This window comes from Crocodylus siamensis, chromosome 13 (assembly GCF_052110815.1).
Source record: "Crocodylus siamensis isolate JL-2025a chromosome 13, ASM5211081v1, whole genome shotgun sequence".
NCBI classification, from domain to species: domain Eukaryota; kingdom Metazoa; phylum Chordata; order Crocodylia; family Crocodylidae; genus Crocodylus; species Crocodylus siamensis.
In genome coordinates this window covers 35700564-35726222 of record NC_143407.1, presented here as the reverse complement: position 1 = coordinate 35726222, position 25659 = coordinate 35700564, and the positions used below count along the sequence as shown (strand labels likewise).

At 52.9% G+C, this 25659-nt stretch overlaps 1 protein-coding gene across 2 annotated transcripts in view; it reads left to right on the top strand.

Annotated features, from left to right (window-relative positions):
- The window catches only part of RPH3AL (rabphilin 3A like (without C2 domains)), an 81804-nt gene that overhangs the window by 22880 nt on the left and 33265 nt on the right, over nucleotides 1-25659 (top strand). The window contains exons 5-8 of one of the 2 annotated variants that reach the window (XR_016438880.1): nucleotides 1031-1117; nucleotides 13684-13858; nucleotides 22412-22525; nucleotides 22949-23131. Coding sequence is in view for 1 of the 2 variants with exons in the window: in XM_090025510.1 (XP_089881636.1) it covers nucleotides 1031-1117; nucleotides 13681-13858; nucleotides 22412-22525; nucleotides 22949-23131 (562 nt within the window). In the remaining variant the exon portion in view is untranslated. Of the gene's footprint in view, nucleotides 1-1030; nucleotides 1118-13680; nucleotides 13859-22411; nucleotides 22526-22948; nucleotides 23132-25659 lie in introns of both variants that reach the window. The other variant, XM_090025510.1, reaches the window with a different exon arrangement.

Genomic DNA, 25659 nt, shown 5'->3' with positions numbered 1-25659 from the left:
AGAGCCAGCCTCATGGTGAAACCACCTCCAGACATGCATTTCTCTGCCCCTTGTCCTAGAGACTGAGGAGTGAAAGTGCCATGTGACTGACACTTATCTCTGTGGACAGACCCTTTGGGTCTGAGTTAAGGCACGTTACCCAGGGACTACGGCGAAGCACAGCTCGGGGCTTCCATTCTGAATGGCTGTTAACAAGGCTTGACTCGCTGCAGCCCTTGTGCGTGCAGTTTTCCCTGCGTGCTGATCAAAGAATCAATCTAATTTCCTATCCCAGCTGTAAGCTGAGCCTGATATGCGTTGTCTTCATTATGGAGCATTAGATGATTCAGGTTGTAAATGGCTCGTCATGCCGGCGGAGACACGCGCGTTTCCTTGTGCAGAAATAGATTCCGTGAAACGCCATTGGGCTGTTTCTCCAGGAAGCTGCCTGCCTGCCTGCCTGCCTGCAGTCTCCCTCTGCCCAGGCCGCTCAGGATCAACGACTGCCCAGACCAAATACAGTTGAGGTGGAGGCGAGGGACTTTTCCTCCCATGCTCCTCAAATTCAAAAGCATGTAAATCAAATGAAAACTGTCTGACACCATTGTCTTCGTTTGTTCAGTTCTGTCCCCCGCGATGAAAATTGACTTTGCCAACTTTGGCACGGCAGTGCTTGTGTCTTGGAGTGAGTTGTGAAATTGTGCATCGTGTAGTGGGATTTAAAACATGATCTAGGAACATCTCCCAGAGCCTCAAGGAGTGGGGAGGGGGTGAAATATTGTCCCTGGGTCTCCCCACTATCAGGCACAACTTCAGGGTAACTCTATTATAGTTACTGGCTTGGTCTTCTTGTTTCTCATGCCTACATGAGCCCGGAATAACTGCCCTGTGATTGATAACCACGGGGAGGAGAAGTGAGCCCTATTCCCTGTTAAAAAACCTAAGCATTTGGGATGAATGTGACCTGGTCTGGCCCCCACAAAGCAGCACTGTGCTGAGCAGAAATGAGGAAAGCTTTGACGTTATCCTGTGTCCTTTCTCCCCTCTACAGAAAGTCTGCACCAAGTGCGGGATCGAGACCCTGGGGACCCAGAAGCGCCCTCTGTGGCTCTGCAAAATCTGCAGCGAGCAGCGAGAGGTAAAGTGCAGCGAAGGGGCAGGACTCCTGTCTGTCACTGGTGCCAAAGGGTCCCGTGCTGGGTATCTCCAGGGGAGGGAGCTGGGGGCGGGGGAAGCACAGCCAAAGTGACAGTTTTAGCTTCCGAGGAACGAGGCTTGAGCGTTGCTGGCGGAGCTTGGGCCAGGTCCTGGCAGCTGACTCCAATGGTCTTTCTGGCTGTGGCCCTCGGGTTTGGAGGGCGCAACATGGCTCTGCACTAGCAGTCAGGAGACCAGGGCTCCCGTCCCTGCTCGGCAGCTGTAACAAGCAAGCCTGCTGCTTGCATTGGCCCTGAATGGCAAAACACCAACCCCAGTGAATACAGTTGTCAAATTAGAAATGTGGTGCTGTGACCAGTGAGTGAGGAGACCCTACCATGGCCAAAGACAGCAGCAGCTGGGCCATAGAAAGCCCTGCCTTGGTTATAGGCCTATGGAGAAACTGAGCCAAGGATTTAACTGAAGCAGCAACTTCTGCCAGGCTGTAATTGCAAAGCTGACATTCAGCCAAGGCATCATCAGATACCCGTGTTTAATTTTGGGTTCACAGCAGGAAAGCAGTGCTGATAGAGCCGTGCTGGCCACTAAATGCACTACTCGCCCAGGGGGATAATGTGCTCAAGCTGTTGAACCATCTAGATATTGCCTACCCCAGACTCCAGCTGGGGTCGGGAGGGGCACAAATCGAGGCACCCTCTGCCTTCGGCAGAGCTCAGTGCCAGGGCAGGTGGGATATTGGGTTCGGCCTTTGCTTCTTTCTGTCTTCTTTGTTGATTGTTCCTCTTCCAGCTCTGCCCAGTTGCCGCTTTTTCTCAGTCCTTTATATAAAAAATAATAAAAAGCTGTGATCTCTGGACAAAGAAGAGCATTAAAATTGCTGGTAATAAGTTTTATCTGCAGATTGTGCTCTGGGGTACAGTAACCTTTGGAGCTTTCCCCTAATGAAACCACTGCTCCAAGCATTGTGAATGGAAACCAGCAGGATCTGCAGGAATATGGCATTAGCTCCCTCTTTTTTTCTCTCTCTTTTTTTGAAACTTCTTTTTAATTCACTCCTGTCTCCTTAAACTGCTTTCTGAATTCTGTGCTGGTGGAAAGGACTGGAAAACTTCAGAGAGGTCAGAACAAGCTTCCCCCATGCTCTGCCCCCTTCAGTGCTAGCGTGCTCCAGACCATCAAACCTTCCCCCAGGGCTAAACTCCTCCGCGTGTCAGGAGAAGGGGCCTCAGCAGATTGTAACCTGAACGTGAAGCCTCCAGTGAGCTAGCTGGCTCCGGGCACCTCAGCAGAAGGCTGGTGTCAGCCAGTAATTTTCTAAGCCAGTGCTCCAGCTATTTGTGCATGATATTTATGAAGCACATCTCCTTGTTTGTGCTGTATTGACATGTGAGGCGGTGGGGGAGGCAATCTGGATCCTCTGTTGGAGATCCTTGCGGACTAAATAGTGTGGACCTGAGGACATGAATCTTGTATCACTACGAGGCGAATCCAGGGCGAATATTACCTCACTAGCAGCTCCTATGCAGAATACAAGTGAGTCTCTATAACCGGCCAAGCACCCATGTACTTGGGACACTGCTGGGGTCCTTCCCTGCTTGGCCGTCATGAAGATCCTGGCCCCTGGTCCCTGCCCAGTGCTGGCTGTGCAGAGAGGGGCAGCCTGGGAGCCCTGTCCTGCAAGCGCCCAGGAAGCGCTCGGGCTATGGTGCAGTGGGGTCCCTGGCAGGTTGTACAGGGTCGGGCTGTGCCCTCTGCTTTCTCTTGGGCTCGGTGGTTTCTTTTTTCCTGGTGGATTTGGAGGTCGCTCGTGTGAGACAGCTGGGAATCAGCCCCCTCAGACCAGCTGTTGGGGTGGGCCAGTTCAGGCTGGCATGCCAAACTTGGTTTTTTGTTTTTTTAATTTTTTTTCCCCATGTTCCCAGCCAAATCAAGTCTAAATGCATGAGTTGGTCCAGAACCATAAGTGGCCCTACAACGGACAAACTTCCTCCACTCCCACCAAGGGCTTCAGATATTTCCAAAGTCTTTTGGCAGGCATCCTATGTGCAGGACAGCACCACAGGCCCCATGGCTCTAAGTTGGCTGCTGTTCTGCTGACTCCCTGCCCCTGGCAGGCATGCTGCATCTCCTCCTTTCTTCCCTCGCACTGCCAGGCTCACAGGGCCATGCCTGTGCATGTGTGGCCCTCCCCCCGGTCTGGCACTGGCACCCTTCGGTGGTCCTGGGGTACGCTCAGAAAGAGTGTGCAGCCACCCCTTGGTGTAGCTGCACCAGCACTGCCCCCAGAGCAGACCGGGACAGCTAAGGATGGTGACCCCTCAGCGTGTGCAGAGAAGATAAGGTGTTGCTGCAGTATTGCCCCCTTTAGAAGTGCCAAGCAGCTCCTCTGTGCAGCCTCTTTGTGCGGAGGAGGGCTGGTTTAATTGCTGGATGTTTAGAAGTGCTCTGGTCACGAGGCGGTTCTGTGTGCTTCACAGCTTGAGATGTAGACCGTGTATCCTGGGTGCTCGTGGATGTGTATGCAGGGGCTGGGCACTGTGGTGGCATGCACGCATCTTCTGTTAGGCATGGGAGAATGGCATCTGCAGACTGGTGAAGACCTAAAATACCCTTATCTCAAGACGGTCTCAGAGCTTAAGATACACAGAGTGTGCTGCCACACACGGCTCGAGCAAGAAGCTCCATCCTTAAAATGAAGACCCCTTGTGTCCTACACCACCTCTTCCTGCCGGCGCATTTCTGAGGTAGATTAACACAGCCTCCTGGCTTCCCACTTTGCAAAGGAAGGAACCTGCTCCTCTGCTGGTTGCTCGTGTCACCAGTGGGGATCACTAGCAGGCCTGGGAAAGTGGGAGCTGCTGGCACTCCAGCGATTCATGGAGGCCTTTGTCTTCTGCCTGGCTTTGAGACTGGCGGGTGGTAGGATGGCTTGGCTGATGCAAGGAGCAGGTTTTGCTTTGCTTGTGCGTCACAAGCCAGCAGCAAAAGGAAGTGGCTTTGGAGAGACCCAAACCCCCTGTCCCCGTTTGGAACCGGTGGACCATATTTTGCCCATGCCTGCACTGAAGCTTTCTTAACATTTCCATGTATGAACAACTGATTCTCTTCTCAGCAGAGGAACAGGATGGCAAGGCTTGTGTCCAGTCGCCCTCCATGCTGTGCATCTGACAGTTGACCACCTGGGGTCTGTCGGTTGTGCAGGGCATAGGCTTGTGGGTGATGGACGATGCCATGTCCCGTTGGCATCTGAGACCATCTGCTTCTCTGTGGGCTCAGCCGGAGTCGTTAGCAGGTGATGAGCTGCTTCACTAAGCACCAAATGCTCCACAGAGACGAGCACCGTACAGACCTTGTCGGTGTGAATGAGCAACTGTGACTAGGAAGTTAATGGGAGTGCAGGCTTTGTTCTCTGCTGTTTATTGCTTCCCAGATAATACACTGCAGGTATTTAAATTGCCCATCCTGAAAGCCAGCGAGGCTCACTTCATTGTAGCAGCACAGGTGAGCCATTCCCTTTAGCCTGTCACGCAAGTGCTACAAGCCCCTTGGTAACGCAGGGAGAATTTCTCTGTCATGCCTCCTGTTCCTTGGGCCCAGGATTTTGGCTTGGGTATGCGTGAGTCTGTGGCTCTGCACGGTCACTCTTCCTTCAGGGTGTGAGGAAGGTGATCTGGTTTTAATCGTCTGTGGCCATTTGGTTTATTGTGTCTGCGTCAGATACCTGTCCTTGATCTGCTGGGTGATCCTGGCAGTCGTTGGCATTGCCCACACACCAGGTGTGCTGGGAGGTGACATCCGGGCAGCCCAGCAACAGTGCGGGGCTCTGGCTTCCTGGGCTCCATTCCACCATCTGGCTGGAAGGGGCAGGCCATTTATATCTGAGCTGTAGCACGTGGGCAGGTGACTTGATGTCAGCTGCACTTAGAAACCAAACTCCATTGGCTCTGCATGGACGAGCAAATAAATTTCTGCTTGCCCTGACTGATGGGGCCTGTGGAATAACCTTATGCTGCTTTCTGGTTCTGTAGCAGTTCCTGTCCTGTCTCGATGTTGTCCCGACTTCCTTAATGTGCCGGGAGCCATCTGTGGTTGTAGCCTGGGGCTAGCAGGGGTGATGTTAGCCATGAAGACACGGCGGTCTGGGTTTCCACACACGCTACAACTTGTGCTGAGTGTCCCTGCAGTGTCCGTGCTCTGGTTTCCACCAAAAGGCAAAGACTGTGCCGCTGCCTCTCCAGGGCTGTCATTACCCTTCCTAGCCTGAGTAAGCTTGCACAGCCAGGCTGCCATGTCCTACAGTCACACCTCTGCTGTACTGCACAGACAGAGCCTGTCTATGCTGGCATCTTCTACCATTAAACCTCCAACACCCCAAGACATGAAGCAGGACCCAAATAACCAAGGCTGCCGTGTTTGCAGTGACTTCCACGGGAAGCCGGTGGCTGACTCTTGTTGAGGCCCCTCTGGAAATCCTGACCACAGTTGTGCAGAAGTCCTTGCTTTCTTCTTCCTTGAAGCCTCCAGTGAGAAGGCTGCTTTGCATAGCAATAAGGAGCAAGTTGCTCTGACAGTGTATTATTTCTAGAGAGTCAAGGTGATTAATGGATTCTGCCTGTGACTTTGTGCTGGTGCCCCAGCCTTCCAGAAGTGAAACATGCTGTTTAGCAGTGCTGAAGCCACTGGGTGTTGTGCACAGATGTACACGCACGCAGTATGACAGTCCCCATCCCAATGCAGAACCAGCCACTGCGAGGGCATGGGAGGTGGTGCTGAGCAATGGCACAGCCCGGGAAACCAGAGGCAGCTTCCCGCAAAGGATTTGCTCTGAAGTCCCCTTTGCGCCCGTCACTCTCAGGAAGGTGCTGATGTCTCTTTTTGTGACATGCATGGAGGCATAAGCAGCCTTGTCCCCACTAAGCTGTTTACTGGAGCTTAGCCACTTGTGTAAATGGCACTGCCGCTTCTCCTAGGTGCCCTGCAGGCTTTCCAAGCAGAAGCGTATAAGGCTACAGCTGGATTTAAAGAAAAACGCGGATCATGTTTGGAGCCCAGTATGGCAGCTGTAGCTGAGCAGGCCAAGATAACAAATCCAATCTCATGCTCCAGAGCAAATCTTGCCGCCTCCTCCTTTGTGCAGCATTGCAGAACTGGTGTGGTGCCTTCCCCGGCTTTACACCCGGAGCTTCGGCAGGCGGGAGACTGAGCATGGCAGGCTGATGGGCCGAGCCAGCCTAACCCACTCCTTTTTCTGCATGAATGGGAAATCCAGCCATCTCCCCCAAGCCTGGTCTGATTGGTGGGGGGGGAGGAAGGAGGACGTTGTAACATAGATAGTCGCTAACCTGGTGGAGGTTGATAAAGCAATAAGCTGCTCACATCAGTGTCGGTGCCCTGCAGAAACAGAGCTGTTGACCTGGCAGATCTGAGCTACCATCAGGGGAACAAATGGGGTCTCCTGTGATGGCAATCAGTGGAATAAGACTGGGATCTCTCTAATGGGCTCTTAGCAGGCACGTACGGCAGCAGGTCTGTTTCCCCAGCATGGGCCTGATGGCTCCCTGGATCCTGTGGTTCCACCTACTTGCAGCTTCCTAAGTGACCGCCAGAAAGAGCCGGGGCTGTTAATCAACTGGTGTGGGATATCCCTGTGGGCGTACTTATCTGTTGGCTGGAGAGGTGGCCTGCCTCCTTCCTTCCACAAGTGCCTTTGTGACCATTGCATGCTGGCTCGCTTCAACCAGCCCCGCCAGGCTCTGCCAGGCACCTTCCAGAATCGCCACTTATTGTATATTTTTTATATCCATAATTAGTGATGCTATCATTGTAATTAAAATCTGTCTTGGAAGCGTCCGCGCGCATTTACATCTGAATTGGCACATCCAAATTTATAACGATAATGAAAACATTTTAAGTGATGGGGGGAGGGGATATAACTTTGTTCCTCCTTTTCTTTTCCTTTTTTTTTTTTTTTTTTAAACAAGAAATGCCATTGCAAACCAAACAAAAGATCCCTTGTGCCTTCATCCCCCTCCCCCCAATTTTTTCCCCTTCCCTTTCACTAAATGGCACTTTTGAGGCTAGCTGCATTTCATGGTTTATTATAGTAACCCTTTGATAGGGGGAAGATTGCTGCCTTCAGGGTCTGGAGGCTTTCACTCACCCCAACCTTGTGCACCCTTCCTTGGACTAAACCAGCAGAACTGGGGGCTGTGCCTTCCTCGGTGGGCATTTTTGTTGTTGTCGTGGTTGGCAAACCCACTGCTGCTGGAGAGGGCCGTGATATTTTTGGGTGCCTGGAACCCATCCAAACGCCATGCACCTGGTTGCGTTGCAAAGAGCTCCTCAATAGCAAAGATATTATTTTTGGGGTTGGTGGTGAATGTATAGGATTAAAATAGCATCCTCCAGAATAGACCCACAAATATAAAGGAGGCCTGATTGAGGGAGGCAGCAACGAGTAATTGAAGACAGGCAGTGGTTGTGATGTAGAAAATGTTCGGGTCAGGGGTGCAATAGATTTTGCTATTCAGTAAGCGGCGCCCAGCACGGCAGTTTCACTGCCTTTTAATTTCCTCCGTACTTGAATGCTGAATGTAGGAGTGAGGACAGACTGGTGTAAATAATGTAACTGGAAATCTCCGCGCTATGGAAAAGCAGATGAATGCAAATAATGAGACGAGGGAGCACTTGCTTAGTCTTCCTTGCTGGTGGAGGAGATGGTGCCAGGGCCTTGCGCTTGGGTTTGATTGGAAGGACAGTGTTCAGCACATTTGGCAAACAGACATTAATAATTGATGCAATTCTAGTATAATTCAGGCAAGGCCTGTGTGTGTGGGGCCTTCATCTGCAAAGAGTGGCTCTGGCTGTGAGACAGTGCTAGTCACAGATAGGGAAACAGGGGCCACAAGAGATGCCTGGCGGAGTTGATGTCAGCACTGCCATAGAGCCAGGCTGTAGCTGGCTCCTGTCCAGTGGTACTTGTTTGTACCCTGGTCCTAAGCGGGGTCCCTCTGTGCATACGGTATAATTTACCTGAAGGAGGCAACATGCTGTTGCATTGCTTTCCATCCAGAGCTGCTCTCAACTAACTTCTGTGCTCACAGCTGTTGGCAGAGCATCTTCCGGCTACGCTACGCTAGTGACCTTCCCTTGCTGCAGCCTTAGCGGCAAAGCTTTGGACTGTGGCCCTTTGCACTGTGGCTGTGTCCTTTCTCTGGGGAGCTGCAGCTCAGCTCGGCCCTGAAGCCTCCTCATCCTTTCTTCCACACACGAAGCTGGTGACTGATGTTCTCCTCCCTAGCTCAGCCAGGGCAGAGGAGAAGGAGGCAATAGGGGACCGGGTGCGTGCAGGCTGGGGGTAACTGCTGTGTGCAAAACCACATGTGGCAAAGTGGAGCCTTGCAGCTTCATGATAGTGTCCTGATGCTGTTAGTCATTCTGAATACCTGCAGGTAGAAGCTAAGGGAAGACCACTGCAGGGATCTCTGCTGGGGGAGGGCCCTGCCCAGTGTCTGTGGCCAAGCCTTCTCCTGGGGCACGCTCCACTCCACCCCCTTGTTTCGTCGGGTGTTCAGAGCCAAGCCTCTCTGTTGGGGCAGCCACTTCCTCGTGCATCCATGGACGGGGAGCGATCGTGTTCCCTGGGTGTGGGGATTCTCCATGCCTTCCCAACCATGCGTTCGTTGGAGCTGAGTTTCCAAACGACGGTTCTGGATTCAGCTGGATACAACAGAGGTTCTGTTCCCAAGTGTCTGGTTACCATCTCCTGCTGTAACTTCAGTGATGGCTGAGCGCTTTCCTAATGGGAATATTAGCAGGACTGTAAACCACGCTGACCGTTCTGGGCTTGTCATGGACACGGCTGTTAAGTTGGTTTTGGTGACAAACTGCTGTCTGCTGTCCTAGACGCTTCCCTTGGCTATAGGCTGAATAACATCTCCAATGTGGCAGCTCTGCATGAGGCTGAATGAAGCCAAGGCTGAGTATCACTAGCTTTGCCATTAGTGCCTGTGCCCATGGTGGTCCGGGAAGCAGCATTTGAGAGCTCTGTGCTGGGGTGTCCTTGTTGATAATGTGCTGGGCTGGAAGGCAGGAGACCTGGGTTGTGTTCCTCTGCCAAGCTGCCTCTTCCCCCTGCGCCTCTATCATCCCCTTTAAAATGGGGATTATGCTATCTGTCTTCCACTGCAAAACCCTTTGGGAGCAATGGATCTTCTGCTTCCTGTGTCCTGCCTCCCCGGGTAGACATCTTTCCAGCACTGGCTGCAGTTGATGGCTTGGTGTGTAGGCTTGGTGAGGTCTTCCTTGGTGCATGGCTTCTCCAAGAGCCAACAGGCAGACAGGTATTCTGTGGTCCATGTCACCATAGTCATATATCTGGGCTGTCTGAATGACCCTATCCTCACTATTGTCCTTTGACTTCCTGATTGTTGGATGAAAGTGTTTTGAATCTCTCTGGGAGCCAGCCCTTCTCTTTACCTGCAGGGATACATGCATCAGTCATCAATGGGTGACAAATACTGTGGAGTCAGGTGGTGCTACTTGCTGAATGGTTGTGCTACCCACCCATCTGGATAAGAAGCTCTGCAACAAAATCATAGGGGCCAGTGGTTCACACAGAGCAGGGGCAAGCACGGCTTTGCTTGGAAAGAACACATCTCTGTTTTTAAAGAAGAGTTTTCTCTTTACAGCACTTTTATAGATCTGCTTTATTAATCTAAAGTCAGTAGGGAATCATGCTGTTTGTTCTCCTGGAACATGATCATCAGTGATGTCAGTGGATTCAGTTTGCTTCTTGGGCACTTAAGCTACACTTTGCAGCTAGGTTCAAAAAGAATATAAACCATCTTGTTTCAGACATGGGACACATATCCCATGGGAGCAAGCGTGCTGAGTTCGATGCTGTGCAAATTCTCTTGCCTTGATTAAGGCTGGTCTAAATGCAGGTTTTTGTATAGCATGTTATATGGCGACCTAGTTTTAAGCACCAGTAAAAGGTGTTTGCGTGTACATGACCATTTACTGTGGCTCAGCTGTATCTTCTGTAGGCAGGCCATCCCACATCCGTTCGTAAACAGAACCAGTTATAGCAGGACAAAACCTGCTTGTCACCCAGGTTTTGTACTCCTGTCTGCACGTGTATTTTTGTCGCTGTGCCCTTGGACTTGTACCTTGCCCGGAGGTGCTGGGTTCCCTTGGTGTTTCGTGTTTGAATGCAGACATTGTGAGGTCTGTTCAGAGGAAGCTGAATGAAGAGAGAGAGAGAGTGCGTCCATCCCCTGCAATTACAACAGGGGAGCACCGTGTACCGCCAGCCTGAAAGTTCACACGGCTTGAGTCAGGCCACGCAAAGTCCCAGTGTCTCTGCTAGGGTCATGTGGCCATCTGCAGGGGCCAGTCTAAAGGAACAGGCAAAAACCAGGAGATGCCACAGAGCAAAACCCTTGCCCCCGCTCCTGTTAGGTGTGCTTTTGTTTGTCTTGGTGCTCCGCAATCAGCCCTGATTGCAGCACATGCACAATGAGCTCTGTCTGCCCCCAGCTGACACATGCGTGTGACTCGTTACATTTCAGCTCACAAGTCCTTAAGCATGGTGCTAATTAATGGGATGAGATTGTTATCCCTCGGCCGTGGGCTGTGTCTGCACGGCCCTTGTTTCCTTTGCACCTGAGCATCTCCCCTGCCCCTAGCTGAGAGGTGGGGCTGTAGAACTGGGTTTCTGGGGCAGTTGCTGGAGGCTGCTGTTGCTGCTCATGGTTCCTATTCAGCCATGAAGCATTCTCACATTAGCACACGTTAGAGTCTGGAGTAACTGGCTTAATAAAAAGCCAGGGGGTGTCTCAGCTCCCCCAGGGGCTGACCTAGTACAGCAGCTCCTGTGCTGATCCTGCCAGGCAGCAAAGAAGGCTGTGGACTGTGAGCCCAGAGACCTGGGTGCTGTTCTCCCCGCTGCCTGGTTTGGGGTAAACCTCTTCTTCGTGTCCCTGGCTGCTTCACCTGTATAATGGGGGAGGTGATGATGCCTCCTCCCCTCTGCACGTGCTTTGTGGCCTGTACATCAGAAAAGCCCTTTATTAGTGCCAGATGTTATCGTCATCCAATATTTCAGGCAGTGTTTGATGATGCCCCATAGTTCAAATGCAAGTTGCAAAATCCCTGCCGCAATTAATTATGTCTACAATTGTGCTTATGTGCATGCTGATAACCACATCTCCAAAGTGCTTGGAGAGCTTGGGGTAAAAAAATGTTCCTAATCGCAAAGTGGTGATTCTCTTTCAATCACCCTGACTCCGAGCAGGACCGTAGGACTTGTACCCGCTGCATGAGATAGTTAAGAAATGTTATCTCTTTTAATATATTAACTTACTCTTGAACAAGGTGTCGCGTTAGTTCATTATTAGGTTGCTGGAAGGCACAAATGAAATTGGGTTTTTCAATATTATTTTTTAACGTCTGCACTCTTATCCTTTCTCCTCCATTCCTCTTCCTCTGCCTCATACCAAGCGATGTATTAAATACATTTAATAGGGTTCCTTCATCTCAATGTTGGCATTAAAAACTAAATTAGCGAGTGCTGGGTCCTCTTACAGGAGGTGCGACAATTTATAGCTCTCATTTGGTTTCCTGCTGCATGTTTGAATTGTCTTTTTGTTCTTGTAGCTCTGAGCGCGCTTGCTAAATTGTCTGTCTCAGCTTGAATCCCTCTGCAAGATGAATTTCAAGACAGCATCTCATAAGCCCATTGTTACTGCTGCAGAAATATTGTAGCTTCTGCCCCCTTGGTTCTGGAGACAACAGTGTGGTTCCCTGGTTCTCTCAAAAGCAAAGAGAAACATAATTAATGACCTGATTCAGGAACACGCTTTAGCCCATTCATAACTTTGAGCGTGTTGGAAGCTGATGGAACAGCCTGTGTGCTCGAAGTTAAGCTGGTTGTGGCATTGCTTGCCGCGAGAGCTTCTCATCATAGATTCGCAACCCAGAAGGGCCCGCTGGAACATCTGGGCCTGCCCCGAGCCAGAGAATGCCTCTCGGTTCATCCGACAGCAAGCTTAGCTAATGTTTAAAGCACAGCTTCCGGAAAACCATTTGGCCTTGATCAGAAGGCCGCGAGAGATGGAGAGTCGACCACCTGCCTCGGTAGTCTGTTCTGGGCAGAATTGCCTTTGCTGTTTAAATCTGAGCCTTGTTCCTAATTGAAATTTGTCGGGGTTTAACGTTAGCTATTGTGGGTCTAGACTCTTTCATTATTCTCACATAGACATGATTTTTCATCCTCAGGAAGCACGTAGAGACTTTGGCAGTGCCCAGCACCCTGTGAACTTCCTGGGGTTTGGAAAGCTGCTCCGAGATCCCTCTCAAAGTTTAGGTGGCTCGTGGGAGCTCTCCTTGCCTACTCTTCTAGGTAGAGGCATGGGAATGTATTTTAAGGAAAATTTTTTGTGTCCCAGGTCACATTAGCCAGATCAGGTCCATATTTGTTTCAAACATTCAAGAACCATATGTGGCCCTGCTACCAGGAAATATCCTCCACCCCAGCTTGGGACTTCAGATACTTTCATATCCTTTGGCAGGCATCCTACATGCAGGCCCAGGCCTGGAGGCTTGGGTTTCAGATGCCCCCGAGTTTCGTTTGCCCTCAGCCGTATGGCCGCAGGAGCAAGATAGGGATGAGTCTCCCATTTCCATAAAGTCGGTGTGTAGCCAAGATCCTCCCACTGCAACCTGGCCAGTGGGAAGCTAACTACAAGGCTCTCATAGGGAGTCCTGTCCACAAGCAGACAAGGGTGCACCCTCCACTACACAGTGCCATTTTAATTGCATTACCTTGGTCAGGGAGGCGGTCTTCCTAGCTGCATCGGGAAAGACCGCTCTCCTGGTACGGGGATAGGACCTGCCAAGGGAATGTGTAGTAAACCTCCCACTTAGCTGCTAGAGCGGGAAGGTCTTGGCTTTAAGCCCACTTTATGGAAATGGGAGACTCCTCCCTGGCTTGCCCCTGGGGCCTTACAGTTGAGGGCAAGCAAAACTCGGGGCATCTGAACCCCAAGCCTCTGGGCTTGGGCCTGCAAGTGGGATGCCCGCCAAAGGTTTTGGAAACATCCAAAGGCCCAGATGGAGGTGGAGGATGTTTGCCGGTAGTAGGGCTGCTTATGGTTCTGGACTGACTCTCGGATTTGGAATTTGTTTGGACTAATTTGGCTTGGACTACGGAACATTTAATAATAAATAAATAAAATTTCCCTAGCCATCATCATGGTCATGGTATTTCCCTGGGAATTAGGGCAGTTATATTTGGGGTAGGGAAGAGCAACTGGGGCACTGGTGGTTTCACAGACACTAACACCAAGGAACTGATCAACATCTCAGATTACATGGTGAGCTAGAAGATGATAAACTGTTACTGCAGCTCTTGCGTGGGTTCGGTTGAGCCAGCCTAGGATGGCAGACTCGGGGTACACGTAGATCTCTGCACACATGGTCTGAACCTGTGGGTCTGTGGGTAAAGTCACTCCCATGGGTAAAAATGTCTGTGTCCCCCAGCAGGTCTGGAAGCGGTCCGGCGCGTGGTTCTACAAGGGGCTGCCCAAGTACATCCTGCCCTCGAAAAGTTCCAGCAAAGCCAACAACCTGTTCCTGCGGCCACAGCAACCAGAGCCTGCTGCGCAAGCGGTGAAGGGCATTGAGACCAACCGGTTCTACACCTGGGCCAGAGGGAGAGGTCAGTCCCCTGCGGCCTCCTTGCATTGACTGTGTATGCTGGGCTCACAGCACCCCAAGTGTTGGGGGGAACTGCCTGAGCTGGGGAACGTGCTTGGCTGGATGGTTAGGGCTGGGTGATGGGGGCAGGGCAGTTAACAGTTCCCTAGTGGTCAGTGCATTGATCTGGGAGCTCTTGGGTTCTCCAGCTTACTTGCCGTGAGACTTGAGTCACTTCCGACCACCGTTTTCCCTTCCTCTTTCCCCACCTGTTCTGTGCAGATGGTCCCGGGGTATCTGGTAGCGAGTGTGATTCTACGTGCTGCTGAACTCTGCCAGCTGCCGTTGTTACGCTGGGCTCCATACAGAATACAGAGACCCCTGCCCCAAAGAGCTTGCTGTTTAAAGGATGTAGCCAGTGTCTTGCCCAGCCTTCCTGCCTTCTGCTGGTCTCTGACAACTTCAGTTTAGTAGAGCCTTTCTTGCCAGTGTCAGAGAGGGCCTTGCTGTTTGAAATGCTTATAGCAATGTTGGGAAACGCTCAAATTGGCCCCTGTTCTCTGAGGAGATGGGCTAGCGTGTTTTGAGTGAGGAGCTCCCCATAAATATCATTCAGGTGGCAAGAGGAGTTCAGAACCAGCCAAAGAGCACAAAAGCTGCCTTGATAACAGTGTTCCTTTAATAGGTATAAGCAATGCAGAGCCTTTCTCCCTTGCTCTGGCAGATATACAGCTCATTGCCATTTTATAGGCAGAATAATATGATCACGGTCCTTGCCCAGGTTTATGTCCTGCTTTCTTCCCTCGCTATTCTTCCTGCCTCTTGTCCTTTAGACAGCTTTTCCGTGGGAGCCCCCAGTCATAACTCATGAGTGAACTGGATGCAGGAGCATTTAGTTCTTTTCATCCTTGCCCTTTAAACAGCTCTCTCCTGCTAGTGCCCTGCCTGCCACAAAATTGCCAAGCAAGAGTACCAGGTACAGACTCCCCCCACCTTGCTCTGAGGCAGATTGGCTCTAGTTGTGGATTTTTTCTTCCCCACATAAACAAGGACAGCTTTGAGCATCCTAGCTGGAGAGCAGGGCGCCTTGTGCTGGACAGAATAGCAGGATGCATCCCTGCCCCAAGGAGCTTCCAGTGCAAACAGATGAGAGAGATGACAGCTGGGACAAGGGATGTTTTGTATGAATGGATGAGGGCTGCTCCTTATGGGGTTTTTGTTACCTTAGGCAACAGTAAGGGGGAAGATTGGCTTAACAGACAAATTCTAGCTCTCAGGCTCGGAGGTGGGCTCTGTCTCCAGGCTTTTATACAATTTCTGTTGAGCGCGGGGATGCTGGGTCCCGTCGCACTGCTGCAGGGCTTGAGCCAAGCTTCCAGCCTCGGCATTAAGGGGAATTAAAAGGAAAACCAGCCTGGCACGGGCAGCATAATTGGCCTGTTGCTTTGAGTGGCTCAGTTTAGCAGCTCAGGTTGAGGCAGCTGCTTCCTACCACTTGGAGAGGCCTGGGAGCAGAAATCTCCTCTCTGCTTGTGGCAGCCAAGCAGAAGGGGCTCGTTATTCCAGCTGTCAGGTTTAGGTAAGCATTTGTCATGTTATATTTTGCACAATTAAAGTGACAGCCCATGTTGGTGAATCCAGCTGTTTGTGTTCATGTCCCGCACAGCAGAGCGTGCAAGGCAGTGGCTGCGGCTACTGCTAGCGTCAGCAAGGGCTTAGATCGGTCAGTCACAAGTGCCCTGCCCTGATCTGGGTCAGGGAAGGGGAGGATGGTCTGATGGGAGCCCGGAGAGTCTCTGCTGTGCTACAGGTGGCCGGTGAGACCTTTCCTGGAGACCCCTGTACTGGAAATAGCAGCCCTGGCCTTCCTTACTGTTGTGCTGCCAGGGGCAACTTTGGGCATGCATGTAGCACATCGGCGGCTGTTCACAGCCCATCCCTCTGCACGTGCTGCTCTGGGCTGGTACCCAGTGCCAGCTCTTGAGCCCTCGTTCTCCAGCAAAAGGGGTTGTTGGGTTTGTTTTTCTTACACACCTGTTTCCTCGCACACTCATTCACCCCGGGATTTGCTCTTGCCTTTAGTTTTTCCTGTAATAAACAAGCCGTTGCCATGGGAATGGTGTGATTTTATTTAAGGCACAAACATGTATTGTCACTGGGAGAATGGCAATCACATTTCTGAGGCTGGAGGATGGCCGCGCTAGCCGTGATGGCATGCACGTCAGTGTTTTGCACTGGGTCAGGAGGGAACCGGCCAGTTCGAAGCAGGGGGAAATAAACAGCAGGGATTTCCTTTGGTCAATGTTTTTCTCTTGCAGAGAGAAATTCAGAGCGGCTGGGGGAAAATGTGGTCCCTGAGCTGCTGCTCTGTGTGGTGCCAGAGCTGTGCGCCGCCATGTTTTTCCTGCAGCTTTCCCAACTCTTGTATCAAAGTGTACAAGTTTGTGGCCAGGAGGCACTGGCGCATCCCTCTGCAGGTGGCACGGGGAGAAGCCGCAGGTCAGGAGAACGCAGCTTTGTTTCCTGACACCTTTGCCTGTAAGAATGGTGCCCTACCCTGCTGCATGGAGGGGAGTCGGGGAGCGCTTAGCAGCCCAGGGGTGTTGGCAGGCTGCCCCGTCTGTGCTGGGAGCCACACAGCCCCAGTTTTGACTGCGTGTGTGGGGTCTCTCTTCAGCTGACAGTGCCTTGGCTGCATCCCCACACGGTCCCCACCTGCCCTGGTGTCCGTGTCTCCCCTTTCTATGTAGGGACCTTGTTGGCTGCTGACTCTGGCACAGAGAGAGAAAATGGCTTTTGGAGGCCATGCAGTGGGTCTGTGGCTGATCTTGGAGTGGATCCTGGGTCTCCTGTAGGGGGTCCAAGCAATTGTGGTCTGGAGACCTCCCTTTCACCTCTGCCACAGTTTCCCTCAGTGACCTTTGGCAAGTCACCTAGCTTATTTGTGCCTCCATCCCCCAGCTCTGTGGTGGGGAACACAGCACTGACCTACCTCTCATAGGTGCTGTGAGGTTAAATCCACTGCAGACTGTGAGGTGCCCAGCACGGCAGCGATGGGGTGCAGATAAAGTCAGCCCTGAGGTCCACCTGCCTGCATCCCTGCCGGTCCCTCAAGACAAATCTGCCCTAGCCGTGTCAATCCTGGCACGATACTTCCTCTGTGTGCGAATGAACCTGGGCTCTACCTAGGGCACCCAGGAGGGGAGGACCCTTTCTCCTGGGGGCGTTGGTTGGCTACTCAGCTCTCCACTTCACTTCGCTCGGGGGATGTCATATTCCCTTCCCTGTGGGTTCAATCTGAGCAGACGTTTTTCCTGAGCCTCTTCTATGAGGTATCATGGGGGGTTTTGTTGTCGTGGTAAGACGCTTCTCCTCCCCCGTTGTCCCTGGGGATTATTGCTCTGGGAGAGAGTGCTCAAAGTGCTCTTAAAGATGTGGTGTGAACGCAGAACTGCACTCGGCTCGTAAGCAGAGCCCCAATGCCTGGTGCTTGCTGGAAAGATTAATGTGGCCCAGTGCCCAGGTGAGAGGATGCAGAAGCCACTAGAGACTTGCCTATTCATAGCTCTGGGGCCAGATAACCTGGTGCTGTCCTTCCTGAACTCTCCAAGCCAAGATGGGGCATGCTGGGCTGGCACTTGCATAGGGAGAATGGTGCCGGTGAGCTGCAAGGTGGTATCTTCCCTTGCCCTGGGGCCAAAGGGTGTTGTGCTGCCAGAGGTGCCACCCAGGTCTCCACGGCCTTTGCAGTTCTCTTAGCATCCGCTCAACTGTCCTAGCCCAATTCCAGCTGAATTCCAGTCCATCTTCCTCACATCCTTCTGGGAGGCAATGTCCTTTTTCCCTCTCCTGGCCTACACTGCTGCTGGGGGCTCTTACATTCTGGTGCAGAGCTGGCTGCACAGTCCAGTGACTTTATACCTTTTCCTTGTTGGCAGGGTGCTGGCCCCAAAGCACTGCAGGATGCTCAGAGGGGAGGTGATGGACAGCTCATTCTTGGGGCTCTTGAGGCACGGGGACACGCACCGCCTTCCCGTACATCTCGCAGAAGGGGCTGCCTGCCTCTCCAAAGTCCCTCCTTACAGTCCTGGGGGGAGGAGGGTGTGGGTGGGACTTATCCGACAAAAACAGGAGCTGCTGCTGCTTTCTCCCCGCAGGGGCCATAGGGGATATGTGGGCCCCACTCGGACAGGTCCTGCCTCAAAGAGCCTGCAGCCTAGGTAGATGAGAGAGATGCCAGTGGGAATGGGACAGAGGGGCGTGGGGTGTTAAAGCGCCTCCCCAAGGCTGCACAGTGGGCTAGGAGCAGAGGTGGAAACAAGACCTAGGTCTCCCAAGCCCTGGTGTCTTCTCCACCTGTCTGTGCTGCCTTTCTGCTGTAACGGGGCTCCCCCACCCCAAGTACTGCTTCCTGCGGCTCCTCTCTGCGCTGCCGTCCTGGCCGCCACCCAAGCACCTTTTTGCAGGCAGCCTCAGAGTTTTTTCATCCAGCAGTCGTCTCTACTGATTTATTTGTTGCTGGTGGCGTTTCTGAAGCCAGCGGTGTCTCTCCGCTCCTGTCATGCTGCGAAGGCTTCATCCAGGTGTTTGCCGCTTTGTCAAATTGCAGCAGCGAGGTCGAGGCTGTTCCGAATGTTTTTCATTCATCAACATGAGCTGTCGCCAATTATTTCAAGGAAGGAGCCAGCACTGCTGTGCGCCTGCCTGCTCTTTACCCCGCACTCAGGGGGAGAGGAGTGATGCGGCCACAGCCCTTGGCCTCCCTGTGTGGGGCTTGTCCTGGATTCCTGAAGCTTGTACCTCAGGAAAAGGGGACGTGGCATGTACTCTGTGCACAGCTTTTGGTGGACCGAACAGGGTAGAATTGCCTTTGCCACGCTGAGACACAAAGCCAGTTTTGGTTCCTCCAGCTGCAGGTGGATCCTGGAGAAGGATGAATTTCAGCTCTCAGTACTGCTCCAAAGTGTTATTGCTTGGTGAGCTGGAGAGTGATTTCTGTGTGTGTGTGTGTGTGTGTGTGTGTGTGTGTGTGCATGCACACCTTTGTGCCCTAATCCCTTCTACCTGCTTTTGAATGCTCCAGTAGGAATAAATCCTGTGGATCTGAAGACATGAAAGGGATGGTGACCTCCCACACACACACCCTGAAGTCAGCTGGGACACTTGTTACTCCTTGCAGAGGCACCATCTGAACCCAAGACTCGAGCAGCAAAGCACACGCCTGTTGCTGGTGGAGCAGCAGCTCTGCCTCGAGCAGGGAGGCATTACCGAGGACCTGGAAGTACCCTGAGCAGAGCAGAGCTGGGGTTGTCTTACCCGTGTGCAGAGGCCGAGGCCAGCACTTTGGCTGACAACACGGCAGTATATCTCAGCTTGGCAGAGATGATGAAGGATAAATGCATCACGTGCCCTGAAAATGCAGCCACCCAAAAGGCTCCTGTTGATCTATCAGCATCTGCCGGAGTGCCAGATTTATGATTTCTGGTCTCCGTACAGCTCCAGCAGAAGGTCAGGGAGTCTTGAGAGAAAAATTGCTTTAAAGAGAAACATTAGCACAGTGGGTAAAATATGCTCTAATGGCCACCAAGGGAAAGAGAGCAGACAGGCTGCCCCGGGAGTCGGAGGTGCCCCATGCTCGTTAATATCTTTTACACAGAGCCATTCCTCTCTGGAGCATTTGGAGGCAAACAGGGCAGCAGGATGATAAACCATCTCCTGCCGCCTTGTCCCTGGCCCTTCCTCGAGCAGTCTCTGTTTTGCGGAGCAAGACACAAAGTGATGTCCCCCATGTGAATTCCCGAGCTCAGCTTTCATTTGTAAACGTCTCTCCCAGACAGGAGCAGATGTGGCTTTGATGGATAGCCCCTAAGGGGTCGTCAACCATGCGGCAGAACTCGGAGGGCAGGACTCCCCAGGGAGCCGGGGACTGTGGGAGCCAGGCGGGTGGTCCTTTGAAACCCCAGCAAGAGACGAGTGCCAGAATGACCAGTTCGGCGAGGTCCAGGCTTTCCAGCAGAAGACCTGGGATTTGGGGCTTGAGGTTTTGTTTTGTTTTTGTAAATTCCCTCTAGATACCTGGGAAAATCTAGGGGGGTTTCATGCTCTTACAACTCAGCTGGAAGGCCCAGACCCTAGTGAGAATATGCCCTGTTGGCAGTGGAGGTCCGTTCCCAGTCAGCGGCTCTCGCAGCCCCTTTGTTGGCAGGATTTATGAAAGCAGTTCAGGAGCCCGATGTCTGATGGTGCAGGTAGACAGAGTGCCCGGGGGCTGGGCCAGCCCAGGAGAGTGTCGCAGACACAATAGGAGCCAGCGCCATTGAGGAACGAGGAGTGAGAAAATAGGCTGGCGGGCTGCGCCGTCTCTCTCCAGCTCTGCGGAGCTGCTCTGATCAAGATCGCTGTGTGAGGGGAGCTGGTGGAGAGGCCGATCTCAATAGCTTTCCAATAACGCCAACCGCCAGCTTTCATACACTCTGAGATAATAATGCCAGAAATGCTTTATTTTCATTATTACATTTTAAAAAAAAATAGTTTGTGTAAACTGGAGAGCTGCTTCAATGCGATGGTGTTTGCAGAGGCCCTGGATGGAAATGTTCAACAGGTCGCATGCGCACGGAGGGGAAATACATCAGCCCTTTTGCCCTGCACAGTGTTAATAGACTTGTATATCTTGCAAAATGCATGCAATGAATTTGAGGATCACTGAGAGGGGGTGACCTGACGGCTCTCGTCACTACAGAGGTGTCTGAGCATCTTGTGGTCTCTTGTGACATTGCCCTTAGCAGAGCAGCCAGACCTGGGAGGACCAGGTTGGACTCGGACCTGTTCAGCCTTCCCGTGAGCGAAACGCGCCTGTTCTTTACACCTTGTGTGGGTGCTGTAATGCCCTTGCTGGGGCGCGGGGCTGAGGGGGGAACTTGGCAGAGCCTGGATTCATAGCCTAACTCTGCCACAAGCTTCCTGTTGGACCTTGGGCAAGTCTTCTAAACACCGCGTGATTGTCCCCTCACCCCTGCATGGCAATAACGGTACTGCGCAGAGGATGACGCCTTGAATGTGGGGAAGATGCTCCGATACTGCGGTGATGGGTCAGAGGAAAGCTTACAAGCAAATGCACATGAGCAGTAGGGCTTTTCCCAGGAGGCAGTTGTAGCTTGGGCCTCAAATTTACCTCTAGGAGCTGAGAACCATGTTCTGAACACTGGGCAGAAACACTACCTGCCTCAGTCAAACGGGGGGATCTGTGGGGCACAGTCCAAAAAGCAGACATTTCCCCATCTTCCCCCGTGTCTGTCTGCCATTGCATGAAGTGCTTTTGCTGTTGGAAGAAGCTCCCTTCTCACTCCACATAAAGCAGCTGGCAGTCAAATTGGATTTTGTAAATGGGATGTAAGGAGCAGAAGTGCTTGCCTGCGCTGGCTGTGCAGCAGGAGCAGGTTACCAATTCAAGAAGTGCCCTCCGATTTCTTATCTGGGAAATTGAGGGTTTTTTTCTGCTGAGTTTGCAGAAATGGCAGAGACGGAAAGCAAGCAGTTGCAGTAATGGAATTGGATTCAAGCAGGGGAGATGTGAATAATGCGCTGTGGATTAGAGGTGCTGTTTGCTGGGGGAGTAGTCTCCCTCTGGCACTCAGCGGAGCCCTGTTGCTCCGGATGTCCAGCAGCAGGACAGCCTGTGTGCCCAAGAGCGTGTCGTAGGCAGCGTCGTGGGGGCTCACTGGCTTCCTCCCCTCTGCAGTGCTGGTCTGCTTGGAGGGAAGAACGCTGCAGTGCTCTGGTTACCTGGTGCTTTTCATCACACATCCCAAATCCGTATCTCCCAGTGGCTTGCCTGCACCTGGAAGGTGGCAGGGGTTAAGGTAATGTGTGGACGCAAAGCATCGAAGCTCTTCTTGAACAGCTCCCGGAGGGGAACATGAGTGTCCACACTCACAGTTAATCAGGAACTACTTCCCGTGCAGACAAGCCCTTCAGATCCTTGCTCCCATTTTATAGGCTGGGAAATTGAGGTGCAAAGAGAGAGAGAAAGGACTTGCTCAACACCACGCAGGCAAGTCAGTGGGAAAGATCCCAGCTCTCCTGAGCACTGGCCTGGTCACTGCGCCTGCCCCTGCTGCTTTCCTGGCTCCTCTTCCTGCACTTCTGTCCCTGATCTAGTTGTGAAGCATTTGACAAATAATCGCAGGCCTCGTTGATGCAACAATGGTGCTTGGCTTCTTTGAAATCGTGTGGCAAGTGCTGCTCTGCAGCAGTAGGGAGGTACAGCGTGTGAGGCTGAGCTGTAGGTTGGGGAGGTGGGGGACCAGCAAGCAGATTTGCTCAGGTGCGGCTTGGCTGTAAACACACAGCACTCGCTGCCTTTTAAAGCGCCTATAAAAAGTGAAGCACATCCTGTTTGGAAGTGAGTGGGAACAACTGTGTAGGAGCAGCAGGTAAAGCTCTTCTCAGGGAGAGAACGTGATCATCAAGTCCATGTGAGCGCCTGTTTTATTTGGATCCATCTGTTACCCTGTTTGCCAAGTGCTAGGAACATTGTGAATAATCCTGACCCCAGCCTCCCCCTTCTCTCCCACAGTGGTTTCTAGCGACAGCGAGAGCGACTCAGAATTCAGCTCTTCCAGCCTGGAAGACAAGTCCCTGGCTGCGAGGTTACCGGGATGCAAGTCCAGCAAGCACCAAGCAGAGTCAGGTGAGGAAGCGGGGTGGGAGGCAGCCTGGATGTGCTCTGCACTCGACCTGCTGCTGCTGCTGCAAATGGTCAGCTGTTGCATGGGTGCAGGATCCAGGGGGAAGGAGCTCTGGGGTTGGGGGGTGGGTCTGCATGCATGGGGCAGGGTAGCGAGGGGCCATGGGGCAGGGCGATCCCTGCTGCGGGCTCCCCAGTTGTGTGGGCTTTGATTCCAAGTCTGGTTCCTAGTGCCAGGGACAACAAGTTCCTCTCTCACCCCAGACAGAGGGGCCCTGCCCAGGCTGGAGGGAGGTACTTGGGCAGGGGATGGGACCCCATGGTTGCCCTGGGTAGATCTTCTCTGTGAGTGTTGGTCTGGCAACCTGTGATGAGCTGGGAATGGAGACAGCCATATGACAACCTGCCCCCTCTGTATGTCCCCAGTGTCTAGCAGCGAGCCTCTTCGGACCCCTGGCATGGTCCTAGGGAGCACCCACTCTCCTGCCCTCTCGGAGAGCCGCAGCAGCCTGGGCAGCGAGCGTGGTGGAGGCCTTGGCACCGCGGAGAGCTGCCAGAGCGACCTGCCAGCAGAGTCGTCGGACAGCGATGTGAGCAGAGCCATCCCTGGTAAGCACGGGGCAGCAGGAAGCTTGACTCCCCAGGCAGCGCTGCCTCGGCGAGGGAAAAGCTTGCTCTGAGCCAAGCCAGGCAGTGCGGTATGCTGGGCAGAGAGGAGCTCTGGCAGAGAGCCAGGCTCCCAGGTCGTCCAGGGAGTAGCGCTGGACTCCATGGACGCTGGTGGGGCATCACCTTGTGCTAAGTGCCGTGCCAGAGGAGCGAGGGCCAGGCCTGCTCTGAGCAGCGGGGTGCTTTGGGATGCTTGGTTCTGCCTCTCCTCTCTATCCTTCCCCATCTCATGCCGCCTCCTCGCAGGTGCCCCTGATAAAGCTCTGGCCTGAAGCCCTGTTCTTCGCCTAGCTGTTTGTGGCAAGGGCCGTGAGAGCGTTGTGGCTTGGCGTGTCTGGCAGCTCCAACTTAGTCACTAGGGTGACTTTCAGGGCAGGAGCCTAATGGGATGTGGTCCCCCATACAGCCTCAGGGTTTGCGGCCATCCTGGGGCCACTGCAGCCCTCACCCCTGGTGCCAGGTGCCTCCTCCTCAGAGATGTGCAGCCTCCCCACACACGAATCCAGCATGGTGCCTCCACGAGCAGATTCGCATGGGCTGCTGTTACGTTCGCTCTCTGTGGTTCGCAGTAGCATATGCAGTAACCCCTTAAGTTACGGCTTTGCACCCCTCTGCCCTGAGCCAGTGCATCTGCTGCTCTCCGTGCATGGGTGTGACTTGGTTTCATGGCTCCTGTGTCAAGGTGTAAATTAGCTGTGAGAGCAGCAAGGGGGTGGGGCTGGCTTAGCGGGGGCCCTCCCCTGCTGAAGACCCTCCATTTCAAATCCAGCCTCCCCTTCTGCCCTGCCAGCTTCCAGGGCCTCATTCCCCAAGCTGCCTTGAGCTAGTGCCTGCTTAGCATAAAAATTGTTTCCCCTCCCCTCTGCCCCCAGGCATCCTCTTGATTATGGTGCTGCCCACAGGCACCGAGGCTTATTTTTAAGCCCCTTAAAAAAGCAGCGAACATTGACATTCAGAATTGACAGCTCCATTGTGATGTACCGGCTCAGACACACGTGGTGAAGCTGCAGCCTGTGCAGGTTGGTCTCCGCTGGGCTGCTACAGGGCACCGGGATGCTGCTGCCACAGCTCTCTCGTGACGTTGCTTGGCCATCCTTTCTTCTCTCCCCTCCTCCAAGTGCTGGTCCTGGCCTCAGAGCCACGGCTTCCCCTCCAAACCTTGCTTGAGTGCACAGTCTGGTGCTTCACGTTTACCCCTGCAAAGGGCTTGGCAAGACTTAGGGAGCTGGTGTGCCCAAGCTTGTGTGGATGATACTGCCTCGAGCCCCCCCGGGGTCTGTCTGCACCCCCTAACTGCCTCTTCTCCTCCCCCTGTGCTCCAGAGCAGGTTTAGAGGGGTTTGCTCTTTGGGACTGAGCACTGCCTGTACAGCACCCAGTGCAGTGAGGTCCTGATCCCTCCCTGGGGCTTTGGGGTCACACTGCAAAGCAGATGCTACCCCCAATGGCCACAGGACAGCTTTTCTGTTTAGAAGAAAAGTGCCTATTATTGAGACACTGGTACTTTTGGCAGGAGAGCTGGTGACCATGCTCCATGTTGCCTCCAGGGAGCATGTGGGGGCAGGGGTGTTGTCGGGTGTGCTGGGGATGGATGTGTGGTGGGCGGGGGTCACACCCTGCAGAGCTCTTCCCTCCTCTCCCCAGTCTGCAGCTCCCCTCCCTGCCCTTCACGTGGCAGGGGTCAGCAGTGAGACGAGAGAGAGCAGCCACGTCTTTCAAGCTGCCTGTACCTTGTTGCAGAACAAGGGCCTGGCAGGCGAATGGAGTTGTTGATTTTCTGAACGACTCTGACACTTGCTGACACACTCATATTAGCAGCTCAAGTTCTGTTCTGGGTTTTATTTTTACATCTCATTCTCACCTCTCCTCTAATTCTGCACTGAAGTGGTAACGCTGCAGAGGCCTGTGGCAGCCTGAGAACAAAACCCAGGTCAGAGACGCGTTGGCAAGTCACTGCTGCTTCCAAAGCAGCTACTCAATAATATCCTCTTGCTCTCCCGCTCCAGCCCGGTGGAGGCTGGAATGGCAGTTTGATCAAGTGGTTTGGATACAGGGTAAGACGGGACAGGTGAAAAAGGTCATGAATTTCCAATGTAGTTTTAACAGCTGTGGCTGAGATTTCTAAACCACATCCTTTGCATGCGTGATTCCCATTAAAATAAGCAGCATTTTAGGAATGAGATGGGTGGGGTGGGGTGGGGAGACAGGACCCAAAATTAAGCAGCCTGGCCCTGCCCAAGGGTCCTGCATGGGAGATGGAAGTCCAGATCCCAGAACAACTTTGTAAAGATCAGCCCCCAGTTGCTAAAAGTACGGGTCTAAATTTCCCTAAGTAGCTAGTCAGAGTGCCGCAGCTCTGAGCTCCCAGCCTGAGATGCTCTGAAAGAGGCCTTGTTTTTAGAGAATAGGGGTCCAGTTCTTTCTGACGATCGGGACCTTTTAGGCACTCCTGCCTGTTTGCCATGTTTC